We start from the raw sequence: 26,369 nt of genomic DNA on the forward strand, positions 1-26,369 counted from the left end.
CTTTCAAAAGTTTCTTTTCTTGCTTATCGTCTATCAGGGAATTGCTGATGATAAATTGTTATTGCAAGTAGCTCATTTTTGTTATACTATCCTAGCACAAAGCCATTTTAATCAGTTCCTTATTAGAAAAATTCATATTAGTAATGGTAACAAATCAACCGGAACTATATAAATAGTATAATGTCAAGTTTTTATGCAAATTTTGTGTCATAGCCAACTTGGGAGGATTTTGTATGTTTGATTAATATTTGACTCACCAACAAACTTAACTAGGAATGTATTTGGATATCTCATCCAATATTAATAAATTAAGGATCAGGCTAGGTTATTATGTATTTTTATTTCGAAAAATTATTTTTGATTTAATATTTTCACTGCCACCTAATAAAATTTCACGTAATTTTTGGTTACAATTAATGTTTGGCTTAAAGAATCATGAATAACTTACAAATTAAAGCACTTAGATATAGGAAATGCTTAAGAAATAAAAAAGTACCATAAAATATCATTTCATTACAATACTAAAATACAGGGTGTTCCATTTAAGAAAACTCAGAAAATACTTATTCCGAGTTTCGACCCACCCTGTATACTAAAATTAAACATTTCGCTATACTTTTAATGTTTAACAATAGTAGACTATATTAAAAATCGTTTTAATATAAATAGAAAATTTGATGTCAAATCACTACAATTCTACAGGGTGTACATGTTGCTACGATATTAACAAAAAAACGTAATTATCTTTGAAACTACCTCGTATAATATTATAAAACCCTATATTCTTAGGAAATGTTGAGCAGAATCCAAAAATGTAAAAATATACAGGGTGTTCGATTTAAAGAAACATCAGTTTGTGTCACCCTGTCAGTACGGACGCCCCTGTATATTTGAAAATATTTTTCAATTATGGTTCTATCTGTGCGCCAACTTTTACCTAAATCTTTTTTTCGTATCTCTTACGACAACCGAGTAATTGGACTTTGTCACACTAATGCTCCACCCTGTATTTTGCAGTTTTCGATCTGATGTTCGCGAAATATCGCGGAGTTCGTATTTAAAATTTTAAATTTACCCTACCCCTCTCCGTGGGGGATCATGTTTGGTATCATTCGATAGATTTTTGAAAATTATCGAACAAGTATTTTTTAGTATTTCGATCTGACGTTCATTTCGCGAAATATTCGCTTTTTTGTGAAACTTTGTGACTCACCCATTTCCTTACGCTCCGCTCAAATTTTTTAAATATACACTCTTTTCCATGTACTTAAAACTTAGCTTATCTTAATCTGACGATTTGGAGTTTTTCTAAGGATAGATTTTTTTTTTCGAACTCTCCTGTATTAAGAGCCAATATATGGTAAAGGTACATTTACAGGGTCCAAGATTTCTCCTCATGTGATAATCTGACGCGCTCGAGTAACTGCAAAAATCCCCACTTGGGTTCCCCTGCCATTATCTCATTATCACGACAGTCGCAGCCGCGGCAATTTCCATGTCGGACATATTGATGTTGGCTCTAGAGGGAACAGACTGACATGGCGCCAATGATCGGCCCAATATGAGCCCAACACAGTTGGCTCCCATGTGTGGAGCTGGCGTTAAATAGAAAAGTCGTATATAAATAAATGGTGAAATTGGCTTGGGATTCCGGACTGTAAGGACCTGTCTATCCAAAAAGAAGAATCAAAAGTAATACCAGAAGTATTTACAATATTTTAAATAACTGAACAACACTTGATAAAATGTGAAATTTGTCAATTTTCATATAATTTGGAAAAATATTTGTTACTACGATAGGTTGTCTTTTTAATTTTACATATAACCATAAAAACAAAAAATATATAGACTTATATGTCCCACCAAGGTCGATACACTTTTGCATACGTTAAAACCAATTAGTAAAACAGTGATTCCAGTCTTCAGTTGACACCTGCAAAATTGCTGTTTTAACAGCATCGATGGGTTCTTCTGGCAACTAGAATCGCCGCCCATGCATTGAATTCTTGATCTTTGGGAACGTAAAGAAGTTATTGGGATTTAGGTCGGGGCTATACAGTGGATGGTTTAACAATTCGATGTTTTGAAGCTCCATAAACTCTATTGTCTTTTGGGCAGTTGTGTGTTGTGTGCCTATTCGCCATTGTGTGTTGCTTTGTCGGAGTTTCGCGATAACTTCTGGTAAACAAAAGGTTATATACCAATCAGAAGTAACCGTTCTTCGATCTTCTAACTAAAGCAATAATTGCTGTTGCCACATGACCAGATTCCATGCCACATGACCAGATTCTTTGACACACTTCGAGAACGGATCACTTTTGTTGGTTTTTCCTCATCGTGAAACACCCACTCAGTGTATTGGCGTTTATTTTCCGGTTGGTAGGAGCGAATCCAAGATTCATCGCCGCTAACAATACTATAAACGTTTTTTAAGCTTCCTTTGTTGAACCGTTCCAATGTTTTTCGACACCAATTGACCAGAACAGCTTTTTGTTGTTCTGTAAGCACATAAGGGATCCAACGGCAAACCAACTTCCTAACACCCAGTTCTTCATGTAGGATCTTTTGAATCGAGATGTATGAAATGCCCAAAGATGCCTCTATCTCCCGGTATGTTACACGTCGGTCATCCTTAATTAGCTGACAAACCGCATCAATGTTTTGCTGTGTGACTGGTGGCGACCACATTGAAATTTGCAATACCAGCGGGAAATCCTTGACTGGTGTGATGCTGCATTCCCAAACACAGAAACCATTTCAGCGTGGCCTTGCTGTAGGGATAATTCTCTCCGAAAATTGTAAAAAATTATTGCTCGAAAATGTTCTCGGCTAAGATCCATTTTTTTCGACCAACTTGCTAATTTCAAAAATTCACTGTATCTACACGACTTGTTGTATCACAATGAAACTCGATTTATGTCAACAAAAGCTAGGAGTTACGTTTGTGTAGGAAGGTTTTATTGTGGCGCCCTCTAAGCGGCTATATGCAAAACTAAAAAGACAGTCCATCGTCTGTATTAGAATTTCTCACAAAATTATATTCTACTTTTAACTTTAGGTTATGATCCAATAGATGTATATGTTTGCGAATCTCGATATCGTACTAGGACTAGGCTATTTAAAAAAATCAAAGTGTATCCCGACAATCCAACGATAAAATTGGTTCCAAGGGAAGTCCCTCTTCAACCGAAGAGGGTTATGTCTGTGTTCCGTGAACGCATAGAAAAACACAAAGATGAACTTCAGGAGTTACAGGAGCTGGAGCAATTACTGGAAAAAGAAAAACCTGTAAGCTATTAATTTTCAATTCACTTACTTTTTCACAAATAATTATATATCATCTAACAATAAAACACTAAAAACTTTTGATTTCAATACTTCCATAACATTTATTGCTGTAATGAATAGGTTGAGGAGTGGGGAGCTGTTTGTCTTAAGAAGGGGGTATGGTTTGAAAATTTTGAAATTTTCGATTTTTTTATTATTTTAAAGGAAAGTAGGTACATAGCTTCAAGAATACTCTCTTGAAAATTTCAGATTAATTGGAGCAAAATTACTGGAAATACAGCGTACCTTTGGCTCACTTTACAGCAGCTTCGCTTTACAGCGTGCTTGAGCGTAGTGAGAAACGTTTAACGGCTATTCTCATTCTCTTTAGCTGCAAGTAGTAGCTGTGAGTAGCTGGAAATTACTCAGCGATTCAAAAACATATTCTGGTGTGCATCACTTTACGATTTGACAGACAAAAAGAAAAAAAAATTGAAAATTAAAGTTGTCAAAAATTTAAACGCGTTTTTCTCAAGAGTACTTTTTTCAAAGGCGGTGGACATTTTAACTGAAAGCATTGACAGATTTTCTTTAGATATTTCATGAAGTAACGCTGTCGGGATATTTTTTGATTTACGCCTTTTTTTATTAACAATAAATATGTTGATTTTCACTATTTTTTTGGAAGTGTTGAAAACAAAAGTTTTCAGTGTTTTATTGTCAGATAAACTGAATTTCCATCAAGTAACAATCGAATCTATCAATTATATATCATTTATATTGTTTTTCAGAATATTGTTGCCGAACACAATATGGAAATAGATGATGGCAATACTTACTATGAACAGTTCAATACAGTCTGTTCTGGTGTCATTAAAACGGGTGATTATGTATATGTAGTAGCCGATGGGGGTAAACAAATTATATCACAAATAGACAGTATTTGGGAAACGAAAGAGTAAGTATATTTATCTTGTACGGTCTTTTTTTATTTTTGATGTTTTGCTCGCCTTTCTGTAAGGTTGTAGCCGTTTTGCCATAAAAATATTATACTAAAAGATGGAAATATTATACTCTATTATATATGTGGAAGAAACTGGTATTGTAGAGAGAGAGGAATAGCGAGAGAAAATTACTTATAGTATTGCGCGCTCGACAGCTGCAAAGTGCCGCGACAGCACGTGCGCTAAATACTGTTTTTTAACTGAGTGTTGAAACACAAATTAATCCCTTAATTTGTAATCTCACATTAATCTTAACTTCCTAAATGTTTATAGTTTCACCGGGTATAATTTTAGTAAAAGTATATTTTATAATATTTTTCAATATTATTAATGTCGCTATTAGGATTGAAAACTTTACCTTTCAATTGCCAGATGACGCTAGTCACCTAATACATACACGTCAGTTGCAATGTGGGGATAAGCTTTCATGGTTGGTCACTTAGAGTATGGAGCAGCAGGCCTATAGGCCAGGGTAATAAGACAAAAATATACCCTGTTCGTGACACTTTAGTAGCCAGGGTACTGAAGTGTTTTTTCGACAAGTAATACCTATAGGAACAAATTGTAACTATTTCCTGCGTAGGATCTGGCGGCCATTTTTATTTATAAACAATTAACTGTCAAAAAATGGCATTTTTCCCTTTTTTTCAAATCAATGGAAAACAGTGAAACTTATGATTTTTTTAGTACAAATATCTTTGAGATTATGGAAAAAGCTTTAAAATGACATAATACAAAGTTTGATATACTCATTTATTGTTAATATAATTGCGAAAAAAGGTCGGAATTGCAAAAAAAAATATTTTTGCAATAACTGTTGTAAAAATTAGTGTACAGGTTTGAAATTTTTGTCAAATGAGGGTTCTTTGGTGCTTAATATGTGATAGAAATTTCAAAGCGATTCATTCAATTGTTTAAATTTTATTCTAATTGTTTATCTCACAGAGCATTTTTTTTTGCAATAACATAAGTCAGAAAAAAATGACGTTAGAACCATTCCAGAGGTGTCAAATGGAAGAGCATGAGCTATATTTTCAACTTGGTTTAAAAAAAGCGAATAAAAAATGCCTTTATTAGTAATAAATAATTATGCAAAAGTATCGTAAATCTTTCCTTATAAACTTTTTGGATAACTTTTTCCAAAAATATTAACATTTTACCCTGTTTTAAGTGCACAACTACCAAGCAATGTTATTTATATCATAATTGATAAAAAATTACAATAAATATATGTAATTTCCTATATAACAAAATAAAAAGTTTATAAGCAAATATTTACGATACTTTTGCATAATTATTTATTAGTAATAAATGCATTTTTTATTCGCTTTTTTTAAACCAAGTTGAAAATATAGCTCATGCTCTTCCATTTGACACCTCTGGAATGGTTCTAACGTCATTTTTTTCTGACTTATGTTATTGCAAAAAAAATGCTCTCTGGTATAAACAATTTGAATAAAATTTAAACAATTGATTAAATCGCTTTGAAATTTTTATCACATATTAAGCACCAAAGAACCCTTATATGATAAAAATTTCAAAGCTATACACTAATTTTTATAATAGATATTGCGAAATTATTTTTTTTTGCAATTCCGACCTTTTTTCGCAATTATATGAACAATAAATGAGTATATCAAACTTTGTAATACGTCATTTTAAAGCTTTTTCCATAATCTAAAAGATATTTGTACTAAAAAAACCATAAGTTTCACTGTTTTCCATTGATTTGAAAAAAAAAACGGAAAAATGCCATTTTTTGACACTTAATTGTTTATAAATAAAAATGGCCGCCATTTCCTACGCAGGAAATAGTTACAATTTGCTCTTATAGGTATTACCTGTCGAAAAAACGCTTCAGTACCCTGGCTGCTCGAGTGTCATGGAAAAAACCTTATTACCCTGGACTACTACGCCTCTCCGATGATGACTCCAATAAGAGTCGAAAATCGTCGATTCAGAGTGCTGGGCTGCGCTCCGTATTCTAAGTGAAAAATAAGATTGTTTTGCCTTCGCATTGCAACTGAATAAAAATGGTTTACATTTTTATTTATTTTATATTTTATAGTTTCACCGTAAAAAAGTTTAAGCATTTTGTTGTAAATGTATGAATTTTCTCAATATTTTTTTCTTTGCAGCGGAAAGTGTTACTTTCGTGGGCCATGGTTCTTATCTCCTGCAGATATTCCACACAATCCAACTAGGTTATTTTACAAGCAAGAAGTATTTCTGTCGAGTTTGGAAGACGCCAGTCCTATTGTCAGTATTATTGGAAAGTGTCATGTGTTGGAGCTTACCGACTGGGTTGTATGTAAGTAAAAAAAAGCATCACTGCAAAACTGCATCACATATATTACTTGTACATATATCGACATGCTTCTGTTAATATTGTGTAAACCAATGTTAAAAGAAGCATAAAAATTTAACGAGGAGTTAAAGAATCTAAATTTTTTAACACTCTCCTGAAAACACTTACGGCTCCAGATCGAAGCGGAGGTCATACAGAATATTGGTATAGTAGCCAAGTACACATAAACAATTAAGGAAATACTAACTAAAGAAGGTTAAGTGAGTAAACAATACTCTGAATTCAATTTATATGAATTAATGGGCTATCCTTGTGTAAAAGTACGAAATTCATATCCTTTTTTTTGGGTATTTCTAACATAAAAAGTACTGTGCCAATTGTTTTGAAATTTTGCATGAGCATTTATTATAAAAAGAAGTACATGTATGTACACTTGTCATATTAAAAAACTCCCTGCACTCTATGTTCATCATCAATGGCGTTATAACCTTTCGTGAGTCTTTGCCGCCTTTCATATTTGTCGGTTGCTACTATTACCCATTGTCTCACTCCCATTTTCCCCAGATCCTTTCCGACTGCATGTTTCCACCTTTTTCTAGACCGTTCTACAAACCATCTCCCATCTGGTCTTTTCCAAAGCACATTGTTTATAAGGCGATTGTCGTTACTGCTCAACAATACTACTCAAGAGCTTGAAAAGCTCAATAAATATATAGGGTCAATAAGACCAAGAGAATCGTGGAAAACGGTAAAGAACCTGAGAACAGACAGAATAGAAACGACTGGAATACATTTAATAGCTATGTTCCAACAAGCGGCTAAACCAGTCAGAAACTATCAGCGAATAGTCGACCAGCGCGACTAGAGGGGATAGCACTGGTGATTGTATTATGTTCTCTCACTGACCAACTGTTTGCTGACGGTGTCTGACTAGTTTGACTGGAACAGACCTAATAGAAGATATTGTATGAAACATTACTCAAAATTTATGACTGAAACAAGGCCGCAATTCACGAACACCATCACAACATATGAAGTGAAATATGATGAAGAAAATGAAATAACAGTACAGGAAGTCGAAGATGCAATGAGAACTGTGAAAAATCAAAAAGCATACGGACCACAAGGTATACCAAAAGAATTACTAAAACACAGCCACGAGTATTGCAGTAATTACTAGCGTATGTTTTCACCTTATTCTATAAAGGTCGTGACGTACCACCGGGTTGGACAAAAGCACATATTAACAACATCTACAAAAAAGAGATAGAAAAAATTAATGAAACTACAGAGGACTAAGTGTCATAAATTTACTCTTAAGTCTATGTGGAAAAATAATAAAATATAACATTGAAAGAGAGATGTCGGATGTAGAAGAACAAAATACCTTTCAAATAAAAATGTATACAATTTTTATTCAATTGCAATGCGAAGGCAAAGCTGCCTTATTTTTAACTTGGTACAGTGAGCGCAAACCAGCACTCTAAATCGACGATTTTCGTGTCTAATTGGAGTCATCATCAGAGAGGCGTAGGTTTGCTGCTCTCTGCTCCAAGTGACGAAACTCCGAGAGTTTATCCCCGCATTGCAACTGACGTTATGGAGTAGATGCCTAGCGACATCTGCTAAATGAAAGTCAAAGTTTTCAACCTAATAAAAATATTCAAAATATTTAAAAATATCCAAAATATTTCTAAAAGATATTTAATTGAAAACTTATTGGATCATTTTACTGGTAACACCTCCATGGCTTCTAAAAATTGCAAGCCAGATGGATGCTGAAGCGAAGAAGACAAGAGGGAATTCTAAAAATTTGCAATTCACGACCCCGTCTGTTCAGCTGGTAAATTCCAACGGAAAATGGACCTATGTTACTCAAAGGAGTAATACTAATATAAAATAAAAATGTATATCATTTTTATTCAGTGGCAATGCGAAGGCAAAACTGTCTTATTTTTCTTTTACTTTTACTCTTTTATTTTTACTTTTAAAATACCTTTCATGTAGGCAGATCCTATATATAGACAACATATTTTCTCTAAAGCAGGTTATTGAGAAAAGATTAGCCAACATACATTCAACTCTGTCTTTATAGATCTAATAAAATTACTTTTATAAATAGTTTTTAATAGATATCTTTGTTATTCAAATAAATAGATGTAATAATGAGATATAATATCGTCGGTGGTTGTGACAATACCTCCTAGGTATCTGCTTTTTTTGAGTTTTGTAAGAGAGAATAATTTTTTTTAGGTTCACCTGTTTTCATATGATATTTTTTAAATTGTTTTGTAGTAAATTCAACTATTTATTTACTACAAAACAAATCACAACTTACAAATGAAAACAGGAGATGACCCTAAAAAAGGTCTTTCGTCTCTCCTACAAAACTCATGAAAAAGCAGATAGTGTTACAATTTACTAACGATCGAGAGATGATACTGAATAAATAAAGTGAAAACTATTTATCTATTAAATTATGAATATATGTTATAATATAAAATACAAAATTCAGTTAATCTCTCTTTATCTCATCTCAGGGATTTATTATGGGTTAGCAGAAGGTGATCCGGTTATTTCTGAACATTAAAACAACCCATAGCTACAAAGATTTATTTAATATAAACTATAAAATAAAACCTAAAATGGGAAATTGAATCAAAAATATAAGAACAATGTAATGACTATTGAACGGTTAAATATAAAATATGGTTAAGACTTAAACAGACCCTAACTTATTACATTTATACACCTCAATACCTAGAAATATAGGAAATACAAATATAAAATCGAGGATAATTGAGCAATATAGTACACCCTGAAGAGTCAAATGTACCTATGGTCAGCAAGAATCAGAATATGTACCGTAACCATACTATATTTATGTTGTTATTAATGTATACCCTAAAATACCTACTTCGTGTCTACCTGTGGGATTAACTAAGTACAATTAATATACAGAGTGTCCCGGAAAATAGTGCGTTCCTTTAAGGTATGGATAGAATACACAATTTAGAACAAAAAAGTCCTATACCATTTTTTTCTAAAGTTAACCGGTTCCAAAAAAAAATTACATTGGTTTCCATATACCTGAATTTTAATCTTCAGAAAATTAAATAATCTGGCAACATGTTACGCACTGGTGTATAAGAACTCGTTTGTGTCTTACAGTATTTAAAATAATCCAACCTAATACTTACTATTTTTGTTTACTATAATTTTTTTAAAATTTAGTTGAAATATGGCATAATTTTAAACGAATTTTACTTACATATTTTAAGATGAAAACACATGTTTTAACTGAACCACCACTTTTGCGAACACATGAATTCATAGGGTAACATGCACTCATACGACGAGAAATTCCAGCAAAACATTTTGAAAGAATTTTAGTAGGTATTATGCCTCTCCATTTATTGATCTGCCATAAATAAACAACATAATATAATATTACTCATGAACACACGATTCAAAAACATTTTCGGCGTTGACACTAAACAGGATTCTTCCAAATTATCTGTTTACTAAACATGGGTCTATTTACGTTTAGATTTTTGTACTTCACACAGTTGCCAGATTTGAATTTGCGTTCCAAAATGTTTTATAGTTTTTTGGTCAAACGGTTGAATTTAGAAAAAAATGTTATAAGAGTTTTTTGTTCTACATGGTGCCTTCTACCTATACCTTTAAGGAACGCACTATTTTCCGGGACACCCTGTATACCCTGTAATTACTCTGTTAAAATTAATACCCTCGTATAGCAGCTATGTTCAGATGTACAATGAGGGTAGAGGAAGGACTTAGATCTGAACAAAATGGTAGGTATAGACACAGTATAGGATATATGATATATGTATACAGGGTGAGTGGGGAGGAACGCGCCAAACTTTAAGGATAAATAATGTACGTAAAAATAATCAAAATAAATCAGATGCTGTTATTCGATTTTAATTTGTTTCGGAGATACGGGTGTTTTAAGACATAGTTATTGCGCATATTTTGACATACAATTAAGAATTTTATATTCACCATTGGCGCGCGTACGGGTAATAGTCTGAAATTTTTTAAAGATAAAAATGGTACACCACTGAAATATTTCAAATTAAAAATCTTTCTTGAATTCCTCGTTCAATTTGTGACAAAAAATCTATCTTTCCTTTTTTTATGCGACGCTTGGTTTTCATGCAAAAAAATAAAACATCTTAACGCTTACAAAGTTTTAGACGAAGTTTCTATATAAATGTGTAGAAACTGATTTCGAATACTTTGTAAGCGTTAAGATATTTTATTTTTTGCATGAAAACGAAGCGTCGTATGAACAAAAATGAAGATAGATGGTTTGTCAGAAATTGAACAGGGAATTCAAAAATAATTGTTAATTTGAATCATCTGTGACATACTATTTTTTTCTTCAAAAAATTTTAGACCCTTACCCGTACGCGCGCCAATGGTGAATATAAAATTCTTGATTGTGTGTCAAAATATGCGCAATAACTATGTCTTAAAACTTATCAAATTTCAGTTGCACACCTCAACCGGTTTTAGGCAATAAATAAATCGTCAATTTGTAATAAAAATTTTAATCTCGGAAACAAATGAAAATCGAATAACAAAATATGAGTTATTTTTGATTATTTTTATGTATATTATACAGTCTTAAAGTTTGGCGCGTTCCTCCAGACTCACCCTGTAAATAAAAATAGAGGTTATGTTGTTATTGGTACCGACCTGTGGGTGTGGGTCTCTGTTCTTGCTTACGGTCTCATAGGTGGATGCTCCAGTTGTGGTGAGTCTGGATAACCTACTAGGTGCTAGCTACTAGCTGGTTACTAGCTGCTGGTACTATGTACTGGATGTTAGGACAGCCACTAATCCCCAAGTTGTGTCCTCACGAAATTGGCCTACCAAGGATAGAAAATAGGGAGTCAGTAGAGACTAGACAGTAGAAACACAAGATACTATATGCCTAATAATAGTTTTAAAGATATTTACTTGTGTGGTAAGGGTTACAAGAGAGAGATTGCTACCAGCACCTTTCCTCAACCGCGAGTAATGAAGAATAGTCTAGGAAAGACAAAGGACATTAGTCCAAGCGTACAACAACGACCAAAACTATTGATTAAGTTATAAAACAACTTTTAACGTCAAATCCGTCACTGGCACAAGCTCTTCCAGACGATAAATTTTCATAAACTTGGACTGTATATTTTTTACCGATGGAAAAGGTTTAGCAAAATTCACCTCTTTGCAATCCCAGATCAATCAAAGACAGACATGATGTCATCCGTCTCCTCCCAATGTCATTCGATTAAAAAACGACCATCAAAGGACGGAACCACGGTTGATTTAGTCACGTGACAAGAACCTATACAAGGACTGTGAGCGAGAAAAAGACAGCACATTTCTACAATCTCAGACATTCCTAAAACAGAACCGTTTTGCGAACGAACCAACTATCTTATAGCAGCTAGCATAGGCGTAACCATGGAGGTTTTGTAATATATAGTAGGTCCCTGTAAGTTGTATCCATATGGAAAACTTTTTTATTATTAATTTTACGAAAAAAAGTTATTCTTTATAAAAAGCTCTGCATGGTCCAAAACCTAAGATTTAACCATCAAATATAAAATTTTTTTAATATTATACGAGGCATGTCAAAAAGTTTGAATTTCACTCAAGAGTAAAGTAGCTTTATTTTTCACAATATTGAAAATTGCTATCATGAAAAGTTGTTTGGAATTAAAAACTGTATTCTAGTATGCAATTATATCCTTCTAATTGAAAAAATTCTCTTTTGAAAAATTATGGATAACTAACATTATTTTCAGTTATTTTAATTCAGATAACTCTTTTATTATTAATTTTACGAAAAAAAGTGATTCTTAATAAAAAGTTCTGTATGGTCTAAAATTTAAAATACAACCATCTTATGTTAAATTTTATCAATTTTATACGAGGTATGTCAAAAAATATGAATTTCGCTCAAGAGTAAAATACGTTTATTTTTCACAATATCGAAAATTGTTATTATGAAAGTTATGTAGAATTAAAAATTATGTTTCAGTATGTAATTACATCCTTCTAATTGAAATATTCTGAACTACAAAGGTACTTTACTTTTGATCTAAATTTATCTTTTTTGACATACCTCGTATAAAATTGATAAAATGTGATATAAGATGGTTGTATTTTAAGTTTTAGACCATCCAGAACTTTTTATTAAGAATCACTGTTTTTCGTAAAATTAATAATAAAAGAGTTATCAGAATTGAAATAACTGAAAAAATAATGATAGTTATCCATAATTTTTCAAAAAAAAAAATTTTTTCAATTAGAAGGATGTAATTGCATATTAGAATATAGTTTTTAATTCCAAACAACTTTTCATAATAGCAATTTCCAATATTACGAAAAATAAAGCTACTTTACTCTTGAGTGAAATTCAAATGTTTTGACATACCTCGTATAATATTCAAAAAATTTGATATTTGATGGTTAAATCTTAGGTTTTGGACCATGCAGAGCTTTTTATAAAGAATAACTTTTTTTCGTAAAATTAATAATAAAAAAGTTTTCCATATGTATACAACTTACAGGGACATGCTGTATATAAATGAATTGTGAAGGTTGTATAAAAAAAACGTAACAATAGGAGGTATTGTCACATCACCGACGATATATTTTGTTTGTCATTTGGGTTATTGTACGTAAAGCGAAATATGGTCTGGAAGGTGAGTACAACTGAATTGGTGTATTGCATTTATAGACCGTGTGACTGAGATTGCAGAACCAGACGTGTACATATGCGCGTCAATGTACGACGAAATCAACAAGCAACTCAGAAAACTTCCACCAGGAGGACTCAAAAAGTACACACACAATCCCATCGTTACCGAAGATGAAATTTACTTTTTCACGAGAGTACTCCATCCTCCAAAGGTAAGTGATTATGATCTTTTTCGAGAATGTAATGAATCTACTGGGGTTGGAATATTGATTAAATTTAGGACTTTTTTATTTTATTTTATTTTTGAAAGTTGCGGTTTATATTAGTTAGGTTTGGATCAAACAACTAGAATAATAAAATATTTTAAATTTAGGTAGTTCTTAAGAATGATAGATTTTTAAAAATTTGTAAATTATTTTTAAAGATTAGGTTTTCTAAAATTGGAATAAATTAAGATATGGCACAATTACAATTCCTATAGTTTTTAATATAACTTCTTTGCCGTTAGACATAGCCTTCCTCAAGATGTCTCCACCCTTATCTGTCCTGCGCAACTGCAATTCAGTGTGTCGCTATTATTTTAATGTCGTCCGTCCATCTAGTAAGTGTCTTCCACGACTTCGTTTGTCCGCCCTTGGCCGCCACTCTAAGATCTTCCTTGTCCATCTGTTGTCTCTCTGTCTTGCGACGTGTCCTGACCATTTACACTTCAACTTCGTAATGCGTTTTATGATGTCTTCTACTCCAGTTCTTCGCCGTTTCTCATCATTCGCATTATGTCTTTCAAAGTTAAGCCAAACATGGATCTTTCCATTTTTCGTTGTGCTACTCGTAATTTTCTTATTGATACTTTAGTCAATGTCAGTATTTCAGCTCCATAAGTGAGCAACGGAAGTACGCACTGGTTAAATGCTTTTCTTTTTAGCTTTATTGAGATGTTTTCCTTGAACAAGCCTCTAAAGTTGTGCTCATTACGGAGAGCAATGGATTGTATCCTCGCTCCGACCCTTGCTCCCTGGTATTTATATTCGTGAATTCTCGCATTTAAAATAAATACATTATTTTAAATGCGAGAATTTACGAATATAACGAATATAAATACCAGGGAGCAAGGGTCGGAGCGAGGATACAATCCATTGCTCTCCGTAGTGAGCAAACCCTTAGTTTGCCATGCGCTACCCATCCTAAAGCTATTCTTCTAGATAATTCGCATGTTTGGTTGTCCCTACCTATTTGTATTTCATAACCCAGATATATGCATTTGTCAACTGTTTCGATATACCAGTTTTCTAGTTTCAACGGTCCGCTAGATACTAAATTGGTCACCATTTTAGTTTTCCCAAAGTTTATTTCCAACCCTACTTTTTGGGAAACTCATAGTTTTTGCAGCATTTCTTGGCCTTCCTTTAAGTCGCCGGTTATTAGAACTATGTCATTTGCGAAACGTAGGTGGTTCACCCTTTCGCCATCGACATTCAAACCTCTGTTTTCCCATTCATCTCTGGAATGCATCTCTTCCCAACATCTGGAATGCATGCTGCACTACGGCATTGAATAGTTTTGGTGACTTGTTGTCTCCATGTCTAACTCCCCTTTTTAGTTTTATTTTTTGAGTTTTGGTGTGGAGGTTTATTGCTGTTGTGGCATTTGCATAATATAGTTGAATAATGTTGGTATATAGGTTGTCGATTTTACAATAGTCGATACTCTACAGTTTTTTCGATTAGTGCCTTTAGACAAGTTAGATGGTCATTTGTAGGTATCATACTCAGGGCGGAAACCTGTCTGTTCTCTTGATTGGCATGTTTCTAGTTTGTTCTCAATTCTGGCAGTGATTATTCGAGCAAATAATTTATACAGGTGGTTTAGTAGACTTATTGGCCTATAGTCCTCGTGGTATGTTTGATTTCCTTTCCTTATGTATGAGGAGCGTTATAGAATTATTCCTAGTGTTATGATATCCAGTAATTTATTATTATCAATAAAAACTCTAGGAATTCTAATTGTTTTCTTCGCTGATTTTCTAAAATTAAATTTGTACATAAAAAATCTAAAAAAAAGTTTTTGTGTAGTTGTAAAATAATATGTCACCATACTTAAAAATATAAAATATAAATAAAAATTACTTTGGTCTTATAGCCTTCTAACAAATCATCAATTTTAAAAGACCACTTATTCATGAGAATACAGTTTAAATATATGGTGAAGCTTTATTTACAGTAGCTTAGTATACTTAGATAATTTAGAACCCCTATAGCCAGTAATTTCTATGAAGTATTTTTTCGTGAGATTCCCTTTGTTTTTTAAGATAAGATCATGGTATTTAATATTTTAAGTTTTTATAGTTTTCATTTACATTCATGGAATACAGTATTCAGTTTTTTAAATGCATCTGGGTGCTGGGAATATATCTTAATAAAAGGCTGTTTCAGTTTTGTATAAATCGATTAATATATTTTATGATCTCGTTCGTCATTAATAGTTTTAGATAATAATGAAATCTAGAATAGAATCTTTAAATATTATGATATATAGATGCAAATTTAGGGCACGAACCCTGTACCATTAAACAGGGGAGTCAAACAGGGAGACACTCTATCACCCAAACTGTTCACCTTAGTTTTGGAGGACGTGTTTAAAAATCTAAATTGGTTCTAAGTTATTTATTTTATTGTAAAATGCTAGTTCTTTCATATCATAAAGTCTCTATCATCACAAAAACCCGTATCAATAGATATGTGAGGGCCTCTTCCGAGTGATATATTAGAAAGTAAATTAGATGCCACTATTATCACATTAAAGATTAGTCCACAGAAATTTCTGGAGTAAATATAAATTTGCATTTATCTAAATTGGAAATATAAGGGAATAAACATCAATGGCCGTTACCTCAGTATTCTACGATTTGCGGATGACATAATCCTGATAGCTACTGACCTACAAGAACTGCAAACCATGCTTTTAGAACTACACACAGAATCTTCTAAAATAGGAGTGAAAATGAATTTAAACAAAACAAAAGTCATGCACTCCGAAGAAACCGTGACAATAATAAACGACAAAGTTAGAGAAAAAGTTGAAGAATATATATACTTACGACAAAAAATAATACCAAATAGGGAAATTCAAACGGAAGAAATAAAAAGAAGAAGAAAGTTAGCATGGGCAGCATTCGGCAAACTGAACTATATACTCAGAAATCAGCAAATTCAACTACATCTTAGATCTAAAGTTTTTGATGCATGCATTATTCCGATATTAACATATGGGGCACAAACATGGACAATCACAAAAAATAATATGAACATACTCAGAGTCACTCAACACGCGATGGAAAGAGCAATGCTTGCATATCACTTAAGGACAGGAAAACAAACACATGGATAAGACAGAAAACCATATCACCGATGTGGTACAAAAATCATTAAAATTGAAATGGGAATACACTGGACATGTAGCTAGGAGCGATTTAAACAAATGGCACAGAACAATTCTAACCTGGAGACCATACCAACACAAAAGACCCAGAGGCGGACCTCCTCTGAGATGGACAGATGATCTGACACGAACTGCCGTGAAAAATTGGCTACAAGTAGCGTACAACAAAAAACAATGGAAAGGAAGCTTGAGGAGGCTTATGTTCAGATATAGACGAAGAAGAAGAAGATGCAAATAGTGTATTCTCTCTCAGTATTTGCTCTTCTTAAGACTTCCTCGTTCCTCACCTGTGTCCATGGCATGCGGAACATTCTTCGCAATGTCCATTTTGAAGGCCTCTAACTTATTAATGAAAGATATTTTCAACGTCGATGTCTCCATGCATGTCGATGTATAACAATTTGGACCATACATTGCACTTAACCATCCTGTAGCAGATATTGAAAGAAAGTTTGCAGGTACAAAGTAGCCACGTACATGCCAAATACAGAGACATGCTTCTCAGAGCGCAAAGAAAACCCCTGATCAGAGTGTGCAGCGCGTACAGAACCGTATCAACCGTTGCCCTACAGGTAGTGGCCGGAGCTGTGCCGGTGCACATTCTGACAGAGGAGAGGGTACGAATGCATCGAAGGGGTAACGGAACTAGAAGTTCAGGATCAGAAGAAAGAAGAAGCCTGGAAAGTTGGCAGGATCAGTGGTCAAGAGAAACAGGCAAAGCCGCCTGGAGGACCCTTATCCCTGATGTAGTGAGGTGGTATGAATGCAGACACAGGCGCAGTAACTATTATTTTACACAATTTTTGATGGGGCATGGATCCTTTCGGTCATATACATATCGTATAAGGAAGACCGAGGACGATCTGTGTACCGAGTGTGGAGTGGTGGATGACGCGCACCACGTGATATTCGTATGCCCTATATATCAAGCAGGGCGAACCTCGCTACAGCTGAGGATGGGGTCCCCTCTGGGCGAGCCCCAAGAATTAATGCACAAAGCCAGTACGAATGAAAAAATGTTTGACGTGATCATTGGATTTGTCACTGAAACGATGAAGCATAAGGAAGAAAGAGAGAGGAGACTCCAACAAAGATAATCCGTTTGTATTTCTTTTGAACATTAGTCGTTCCTCACCGACCAGGCTGGGTAGCCAATATACAACTCCCACTTGTGTTAGTAAATGTTTTGTTTTTCATGTGTTTATATCTTGTGTTGTGAGTGTATAGATGAATGGGCCACTCCTACTGGGGGTGGGGAGTGGATCTTTAGTTGTTCTTACTAACTGTCTAGAAATTCTTTGCCAGTTTACGGTGGATGGAATGATGACGTGGTCGCGCCCCCTCACCCATTATTATGCAGATAGGTCGGTTGTCTTGCGGACCCTGGCTAGCTGCATGCGTGGATGGGGTGGCGGGGCCGGGTTGCCATGATAGTCACAGAGCGCACGCAGAGAGTGCTAGATGGGGATGACGAGCAAAGCTGGTGGGTCAGAACTATGCCCGCTAAGGTCGGTTACTGGCCTGCCGGTTGGAGAAGGAGGAGGTGAGTTTAGTTGGTAGGCGGCTCGCTACGGTTAGGCGTAGAGAGTTAAATCCAACACACCTGGGACACCTTCCCAAAAGTCTTTAGAAGATTCTCGCCTCCCAAAAAAAGGTACAAAGTAGCGGTTTAAATTTAATAAAGGCTTGTCTTGCTTGTTCGGTCGGACATTTTATTTTTTGTTGAGGATCCCATTGGTCATTCACCATCATTCCCAAGTATTTGAATGATTTCACTTGCTCGATTGCTGCATTATCTACTTTTAGTGGTACTCTTTAAAGTGCGAAAGAAATAGACGATCTAACATCTGCAGTTTTGCCGATTTACTGTTCCATATAAACAGAATAAACAGGTTCCAAAAGGATATGTACAAAAATAATACAAATACTGTAAGAACCAATAACGAGGAATCCAGAGAAATTACTACAAGTCAAGGCGTCAAACAGGGATGCGTGTTGAGTCCACTGCTATTCTCAGTGGTACTGGATGAAGCAATAAAGAAAGCCAAGAGAAGAATTAGAAAACTAACATTAGGATACTGACAAATGAAACAGACTCGACTATCGGAGTTACTATTTGCAGACGACATGGTATTGATAGCAGAAAACAGAGAAGACTAACAGCAAAATCTTGAAATCCTAGAAGAAAAACTATCAAACATTAATATGAAAATTAATACAGAGAAAACAAAAACAATGATAATTTCAAATACGAGGAAGACAGACGCAATAGAATTAGACGGAAAACAACTAGAACAAGTGGAGTATTTTAAATACCAAGGAGTGATAATTGAAGGAAATGGTAAACAAGACTTAGAAATAAACGAGAGAATGGGACGAACAGGAAGCTTATTTAATACTATGAAAACAACATTTTTGGAAAAAAAAAGAGATACCGGATAAAGTAAAAACGGCAGTCGTTAGATCAGTAGTTTGATCAACAATCATGTATAGCAGCGAGACATGTACATTGACGAGGAGACAAAAATCCGGAGTCAATGCTATGGAAATGAGGTTCTTGAGGAAAATAGCAAACAGAAAGAGAACAGGCAAAATCCAACTAGAGAACTAGAGCCAATCAATGAAAAAATAATAGACGGAGATGGTTCGGGTAGAATGTCGAACGAGAGACTAACAAAACGAGGGTTCGAAACGAGAGTGCAGGGGAAAACAAAAGAGGAAGACCAAGAGTTATGTCGGTAGATGAAATCAGGAAAGAAGTCGAGAAGAAAGGATTAACATTGGAAAGTGCAAGAAACCTAATAGACGGGGAGGTAGCGCTGAAAAATCTCTTTGAATTTACTAAAGCTAGATTTTCACATTTGATTACTGTGAGTGTGTAGAGAAACATACTGCGGTCGGTCAAGTAAAACTTAGAACAGGGGTTACTGAGAGGGTATCAAAGTTGCTTTCCTACGAAGGTAATTATTTCCATTTACTAATGCTGAAAATCAGTTCAAACACATTCTAAATTAAATATAAATAAAAGTTATTATAGTCGGTCAGCTGTATGACGGGACAGAGCCGGTCGGTCGGCCCCAATAGTCGATTGATTAAATGAAGAATTTTGGCTCGAAATTTTTTCGTCCAGCATGGATTTACTTAAAATTTTCACAGAAGGTAGGGAATGGTCCAAGGATCATTTTCTATATCATGCCGCTATCATACGCTAAAACCTTGGGGTGGTTGCCACCCCGTCTCGGGGGTGGGAATTTTTTATTACATTTTAACCATGTAATTCGATGGAAAAATTGTTTCTAAGAAAAAAATGTTTTTTACATTTTCTTCGTAAAACTAATATTTTTCGAGTTATCGCGCTTGAAAATAACAGTTTTTAGACGAAAAAATCGACTTTTTTAGAGGGTTTTTTGAGAATACCTCGAAATATATTCTATATATTTTTGGCGATACAAAGTTTCTTCAAAAATGATTTTGTAGGATTTTTAAAGAGCTATAAGACTGTGTAAATTAAATTCCGTAAGATCCCTTAGTTTTTAATTGGGGTGGGTTTAAAGGGCTCGAATAAGGGAGTGTTTGCTGGCAAATAGAAGTTTTATACGGTTAGATCTGGCTAACTATTCACTGTAATGAAAATCTATGCAAAGGGTAATTTTAGTCATTAAAAGCTACAATTTAGTAGTTTATAATTTTTTTCGTATCTTCAGTATTTTCGGAGATATTTTGAAGTAAAAGGTGAAAAATATCAAATTGCAAAAAATCAATTTTTCTTTATACTCCAATTTTTCCAAAATTAGGCATTTAAATAGGTCAAACTCCTTGAGTGTATTGATAATATAAATATAAAAGGAACTACAGAAAGGTAAAGACCAATTTTGAATTAGGAAGGTAGTTAGGGGGTTGTTTTCACTGATTTTTTCGTAGAGAAAAGCAGATAAGTACCCACATTTTTTTGATTATAAGTCGCTTAATTTTCATGCTAGAAACTTTTTATTATTTTTTTGAAAGGTCTAATTGTATACTTGAAAAAAGATTATTTAAGTTTTCCTCGAAAAAATGCAAATTTTCCCATTATTTGGCTTTGAATATTTCAAATTATGCATTTGACGAAAAAAGCTAACCGTACATACCGTATCTCGGTTTGTATTGGTCTTAAAGATATTGTAGGAAAGGAATTTGGTTTGTGTTACTAATAGATACAATTTCGATATCTACAGTTTTTTTGATTAAATGCATATTTGTCGAGGTATTCTCAAAAAAAAACCTAAAAAAGTCGATTTTTTCGTCGAAAAACTGTTATTTTCAAGCGAGAATAAATCGAAAAAAATATTAGTTTTAAGAAGAAAATGTAAAAAACACTTTTTTCTTAGAATCACTTTTTCCATCGAATTACATGGTTAAAATGTAATAAAAAATTCCCACCCCCGAGACGGGGTGGCAACCACCCCCAAAGTTTTAGCGTATGATAGCGGCATGATACATAAAATGATCCTTGGACTATTCCCTACCTTCTGTGAAAATTTCAAGTAAATCCATGCTGGACGAAAAAGTTGCGAGCCACAATGCTTCATTTCCTCAATCGACTATTGGGACAGACCGACCGGCTCTGTCCCGTCATACAGCTGACCGACTATAATAACTTTTATCTATATTTAATTTAGAATGTGTGTGTACTGATTTTCAGCCTTAGTAAATGGAAATAATTACCTTCGTAGGAAAGCAACTTTGATACCCTCTCAGTAACCCCTGTTCTACGTTTCGCTTGACCGACCGCAGTATGTTTCTCTACACTCTCACAGTAATCAACTGTGAAAAATCTAGCTTTAGAGATTTTTCAGCGCTGCCTCTTGGTCTATAACGCAAGATCGGAAAGCATGGAGACTACAATGCCAAACTCAACTCCCCCAGCGTTACACTTCCCCTAAAGGTAGAAAGGCTTAGGACTAAGTAAGTAAGAAAGTAAACAGAAGGTTGCTTCATCAGAAAAAAGGATTTGGCGAATGAAGCGTAGATTTTGATTACATACACACTATTTCTGGATTTGTCTCCAAAATTGCCCATTCCCGAAGAAAACAATAGATTTATTCCATAATTTTGCCTCTGACTATGTACAGATAAACGTTTTATGGCTTCTATATTATTTTAGTTATTAATAACTATTTAATGAGTGGTATATTGAATGTGGGTGGTTTTCCCAATTTGCAATAATGATAGCTTCTCTAAACTTCCTTTCTATGGTTGATAATTACCTAAAAACCAAGGAATATTATTAACATTTACTAATTAAAATTTATGTAGAAGTATAGTCATCGTTAACTTAATTCTAATTGTACAACTAGTGTATACAGTATGGTGCAAATGTTTGGAATAAATTCGTTATTTCATAAGCCGGCGAGTTTAAGGAAAAATCCTGAAACAGGTCGATTTTTATTTTTAAATTATGATTTTTTGACGTATATATCGTACTAGTAACGTCCTCCATCTGGGCATTATGACGTAATCGATGATTTTTTTTAATGAGAATAGGGGTCGTGTTCTAGCTCATTTGAAAGGTTATATAATTTTCTATAAAGTAATATAAACATAACAACAATTATTTATACATTGTGTCAAAAAAAATTTTTTTTGGAATAAATTAATTGACATAAAAAGAAGAATGTATGTAATTAATTTAATTCAAAATACATTCTACTGATATCAGAGAAGAGAAAAAACGTTTATTTGATAAATAAACATTACTTTTCGCTTAAATTCAATGTTCAAACTGCAAAGAGGCAGTGGGTTACAGTTTGAACATTGAATTTAAGCGAAAAGTAATGTTTATTTCTTAAATAAACATTGTTTTTTGTTTTCTGACAGCAGTAGAATGTATTTTGAATCAAATAAATTCATACATTCTACTTTTTGTGTCAATTAATTTAACTCAAAAAAGAAAAATTTGTGAACAACCTGTATAAATAATTATGTTAATTTGTATATTACTGAATATATAGTTAAATAACCTTTCAAATGAGCTAGCACGCGATCCCTATTCCCATTAAAAAAATCGTCAATTAGGTCATAACGCCCAAATGGATGACGTCACTAGTACAATATATACGTCAAAAAATTACAATTTCAAATTAAAAATCCACCTGTTTCCGGATATTTCTTTAAAGTAGCCGGCTTATGAAATAACGAATTTATTCCAAACATTTGCACCATACTGTACATTAGAAAAAAATTCTTCCCTTTTTTTTTATCAGATATTTCTAGATTATATTAGTTGCTTTGAAATTATGTTTTACTTACTAATCTCAACTTTGCAAATACAAAACTGAAACAGTTACCACTGAATATAGGGTTGGGACATAATATAGGTTAGTTGGGATAATTTTGTATTAGAGTTGATTCATATTTCAGAATTATTTGTATTTTAAGAATTATTTCCTACATTACAAACTCTCTTAAAGTGATGATGCATCAACTCTAACGGTATTACTAACCTTGCGTTTGAAAGCGCAGTATTAGTTTAATTTATTTGAAAGCTTTGTATGAGTTAATCGTTTTACTAATGCCAAAATAATTTTAGTTTTATTTTTATTACAGAATGTGCTTCTTACTTAGATTTCTTTGTAACATACCTTCTTATATGATCGAATTCTTGGATAATAAATAAAGTACTTTGTATATGTTTTGCATGACAGTTGCTTCACCATTTGTTGTATAGCATGTATTTAAAAATCACACAAAGAATATTACGCTTCCTCGGCCAAAAATTTGGTGAATTGTCTTCCAGTTTGAACTGTATCCCATTAGACTTATGCCTGGTTGTACCAACAAATCTAAGCTCCAACTTAGTCCAGCTCAGCTCATAGATAAAGCCGCCTTAAGTCTCTTCTTCTTCTACGGCACTACAGCCCAAATTGAGCCTTGGCCTCCTTTATTTTTTGCCTCCACCCTTGCCTGTCTGTGGCTGCTCTTCTCCATACACGGACTCCTAAAAGGGCTTGTGCGTCGCTGTTTACTGTGTCGTCCCAGCGCTTCCGTGGCTTCCCAACCGGTCTCTTTCCTTGCATTCTAGCATTCAGTGCTCGTTTTGGTAGCCTATCCTCTCCCATTCTTATCACATGTCCGGCCCATTGCAATCTTTGTATTCTAATGAAGTCTGACAGGGGCGTTTCCTTATAAAGTTGATAAAGCTTCTTGTTGTATCGACTTCTGAAGATTCCGTTTTCCCTCACAGGTCCTAGTATTCTCCTAAGTACTTTCCTTTCGAATGTGTCGAGTTTGTTTTTGGATGTTTCTTTCAGGACCCAGGCTTCACTGCCATAGCATGTTATTGGTCGAATTAAGGTTTTATAGATTCTCATCTTTGTATTTCGGTGGACACTTTTAGACCGAAATATATGGGAGAGGGCAAAATAAGCTCTGTTTGCCTGCGTTATTTATTCTCTTCCGTATTTCTCCATCTTCTGATCCGTCGGCATATATTTCTACTCACAGGTATGTAAACTTTTCAACTGTTTCAATGTCATCTTCATGTATAATGTTTTCTGGGACTATATTTCTTCTCGTCTGAGTCATTATTTTTGTTTTTTCTGTGTTAATTTCCAGACCTAGCCTTTTTGTTTGTGTTTTTAACTCTGCATATGTTTCCTGTGCTCCTGTTGATGTTCTACTCATAATATTAATATCATCAGCATAAGCGGCCAGTTGAACCGTTCGGTTGGTCAGTAGATTTCCTCGTCCAGTTTGCATTTGCCTAACCGCATACTCCAGTGCCAGGTTAAACAATGTTGGGGCCAGTCCATCTCCCTGCTTTAGTCCCTGCGAAATGTTGAAAAAGTCTGTCCGCTGGTTTTGTATTCGTACACATGCCTGAGTTTCATCCATTGTGGCTTTAATGAGTCTTATTAGCTTGTGTGGTATTGCCAATTCAGCCAATATATAGTATAGTTTGTTCCTTTTGACTGAGTCGTATGCCTGTTTGAAGTCTACAAACACGTTTTGAACATCAACATCGTGTTCCCATGCTTTGCTCAAGATCTGTTTGACTGTAAATATTTGATCCAGTGTCGATCTTCCCCGTCGGAAGCCCTTCTGATACTCTCCAATAATATTTTCTGCTAGTGGTTGGAGCCGCTGGTTTATAATATACGTGAGGACTTTATATGCTGTACATAGTAGAGAGATTCCACGGTAGTTTTTGCACTGGAGTTTGTCTCCTTTTTTTATAGATCGGGCATACTATACTTTTCTTCCACTCGTCGGGTATTTTCTCTTCTTGCCATACGTCTTTGATGAGCGCGTGGATGTGACTTGGTGGTCGCCACCTACCTTATATAGTTCTGCTGGTGTGTCGTCAACTCCCGGAGCTTTATTGTTTTTCTGGGCTTTAATGGCTTCGAGAACTTCCTCTATGGTTGGAGCTTCTACTCCATTCTCTTCTACGTAGATCATACCCATTTCATCTTCCATGTCTACTTGAGTTCCAAGTAGTGTCTGAAAATAATGCTTCCAGGTTTCTGTGACTTTCTGTTGGTCACTGATTATTTGCCCACTTTCATCTTTACATAGACTTGTTTGAGGTTTATACCCACTTTTTATCTTTTTTAGGTATTCGTAAGCCCCTCTAATTTCGTTGTTTTTGAAATTTTCTTCCATTTTTTCTATTTGTCCATTGTCATAGGCTCTCTTTTTATTTCTACATGTCTTGTCTGCTTTCCGTCTTGCGACTTCAAATAATGTTCGTCTTTCCCGTGTTCTTCTTGTTATGTACATTTTGTGTGCTTCATTTCTTTCCTCTATTGCTTGTCTGCACTCGTCATCAAACCATGCTGCTCTTCTATCCTTTTTCTTGTTTCCCAGGGTGGACGCTGCTGCTGTCAGTGCTGCTGTTTTGATATTAGTCCATTTGCCCTCTATGGAGTGCAGTTCTAGCGTCCTTAACTCATTTGCGACTTCTTGTTCGAACTTCTCTTTACATTCCTGAATCTTCAGTTTTTCCAGGTCCAGTTTGTTTGTTCTTTGTTGTCTTTCGTTTCTTTCCCTGTTCACTCTGCATCTAAATTTGGTTTGTACTAAAATATGGTCTGATCCACAGCATGCTCCTCGTCGTGCTCTCACATCGGAGATACTACTGGCTGCCCTTTTGTCTATCAGCACATGGTCAATTTGATTGGTTGTGGTTCCATCTGGTGAAATCCATGTCATTTTGTGTATGTCTTTATGTGGGAAGCATGTGGAACTTATAACCATGTTTTTACTGGTGGCAAAATTTATCAAAAACTCCCCATTCTCGCTTGTTTCATTGTGCAGAGAGTGTTTTTCTATTGTGTCATAGAACTGCGGTTTCTTGCCTATTTTAGCATTCATATCACCCATTATAATCTTGATGTCATTTTTTGGCGTATTATCATATACTATCTCCAGCTGTTGGTAAAAGCTTTCCTTTGTATGTTGCTCTTGATCTTCTGTTGGACAGTAAACGTTTATCATTGTTAGGTTGAAGAAGTGGGTGCAAATTCTCAACTTGCATATCCTTTCACTGACTGCCTGGAAGTCGATGATTTTTGACTTAAAATCATTATCCACCACAAATGCGACTCCACATTCTTTGCTTCCTTGTTCCTTCCCACTATATAGA

General features: G+C 34.3%; 1 protein-coding gene across 5 annotated transcripts in view; it reads left to right on the plus strand.

The window, feature by feature from the left end:
* The window catches only part of LOC114341323 (protein polybromo-1), a gene marked incomplete at its 3' end in the record, with an annotated part of 193,079 nt that overhangs the window by 109,540 nt on the left and 57,170 nt on the right, over positions 1–26,369 (plus strand). For all 5 annotated transcript variants that reach the window (XM_050657981.1, XM_050657977.1, XM_050657978.1 and 2 more), the window contains 4 exon segments: positions 3,059–3,288; positions 4,059–4,225; positions 6,410–6,582; positions 13,346–13,518. In XM_050657981.1, coding sequence (XP_050513938.1) covers positions 3,059–3,288; positions 4,059–4,225; positions 6,410–6,582; positions 13,346–13,518 — 743 coding nt within the window.

This window comes from Diabrotica virgifera, chromosome 8 (genome assembly GCF_917563875.1).
Source record: "Diabrotica virgifera virgifera chromosome 8, PGI_DIABVI_V3a".
Lineage (NCBI taxonomy): Eukaryota > Metazoa > Arthropoda > Insecta > Coleoptera > Chrysomelidae > Diabrotica > Diabrotica virgifera.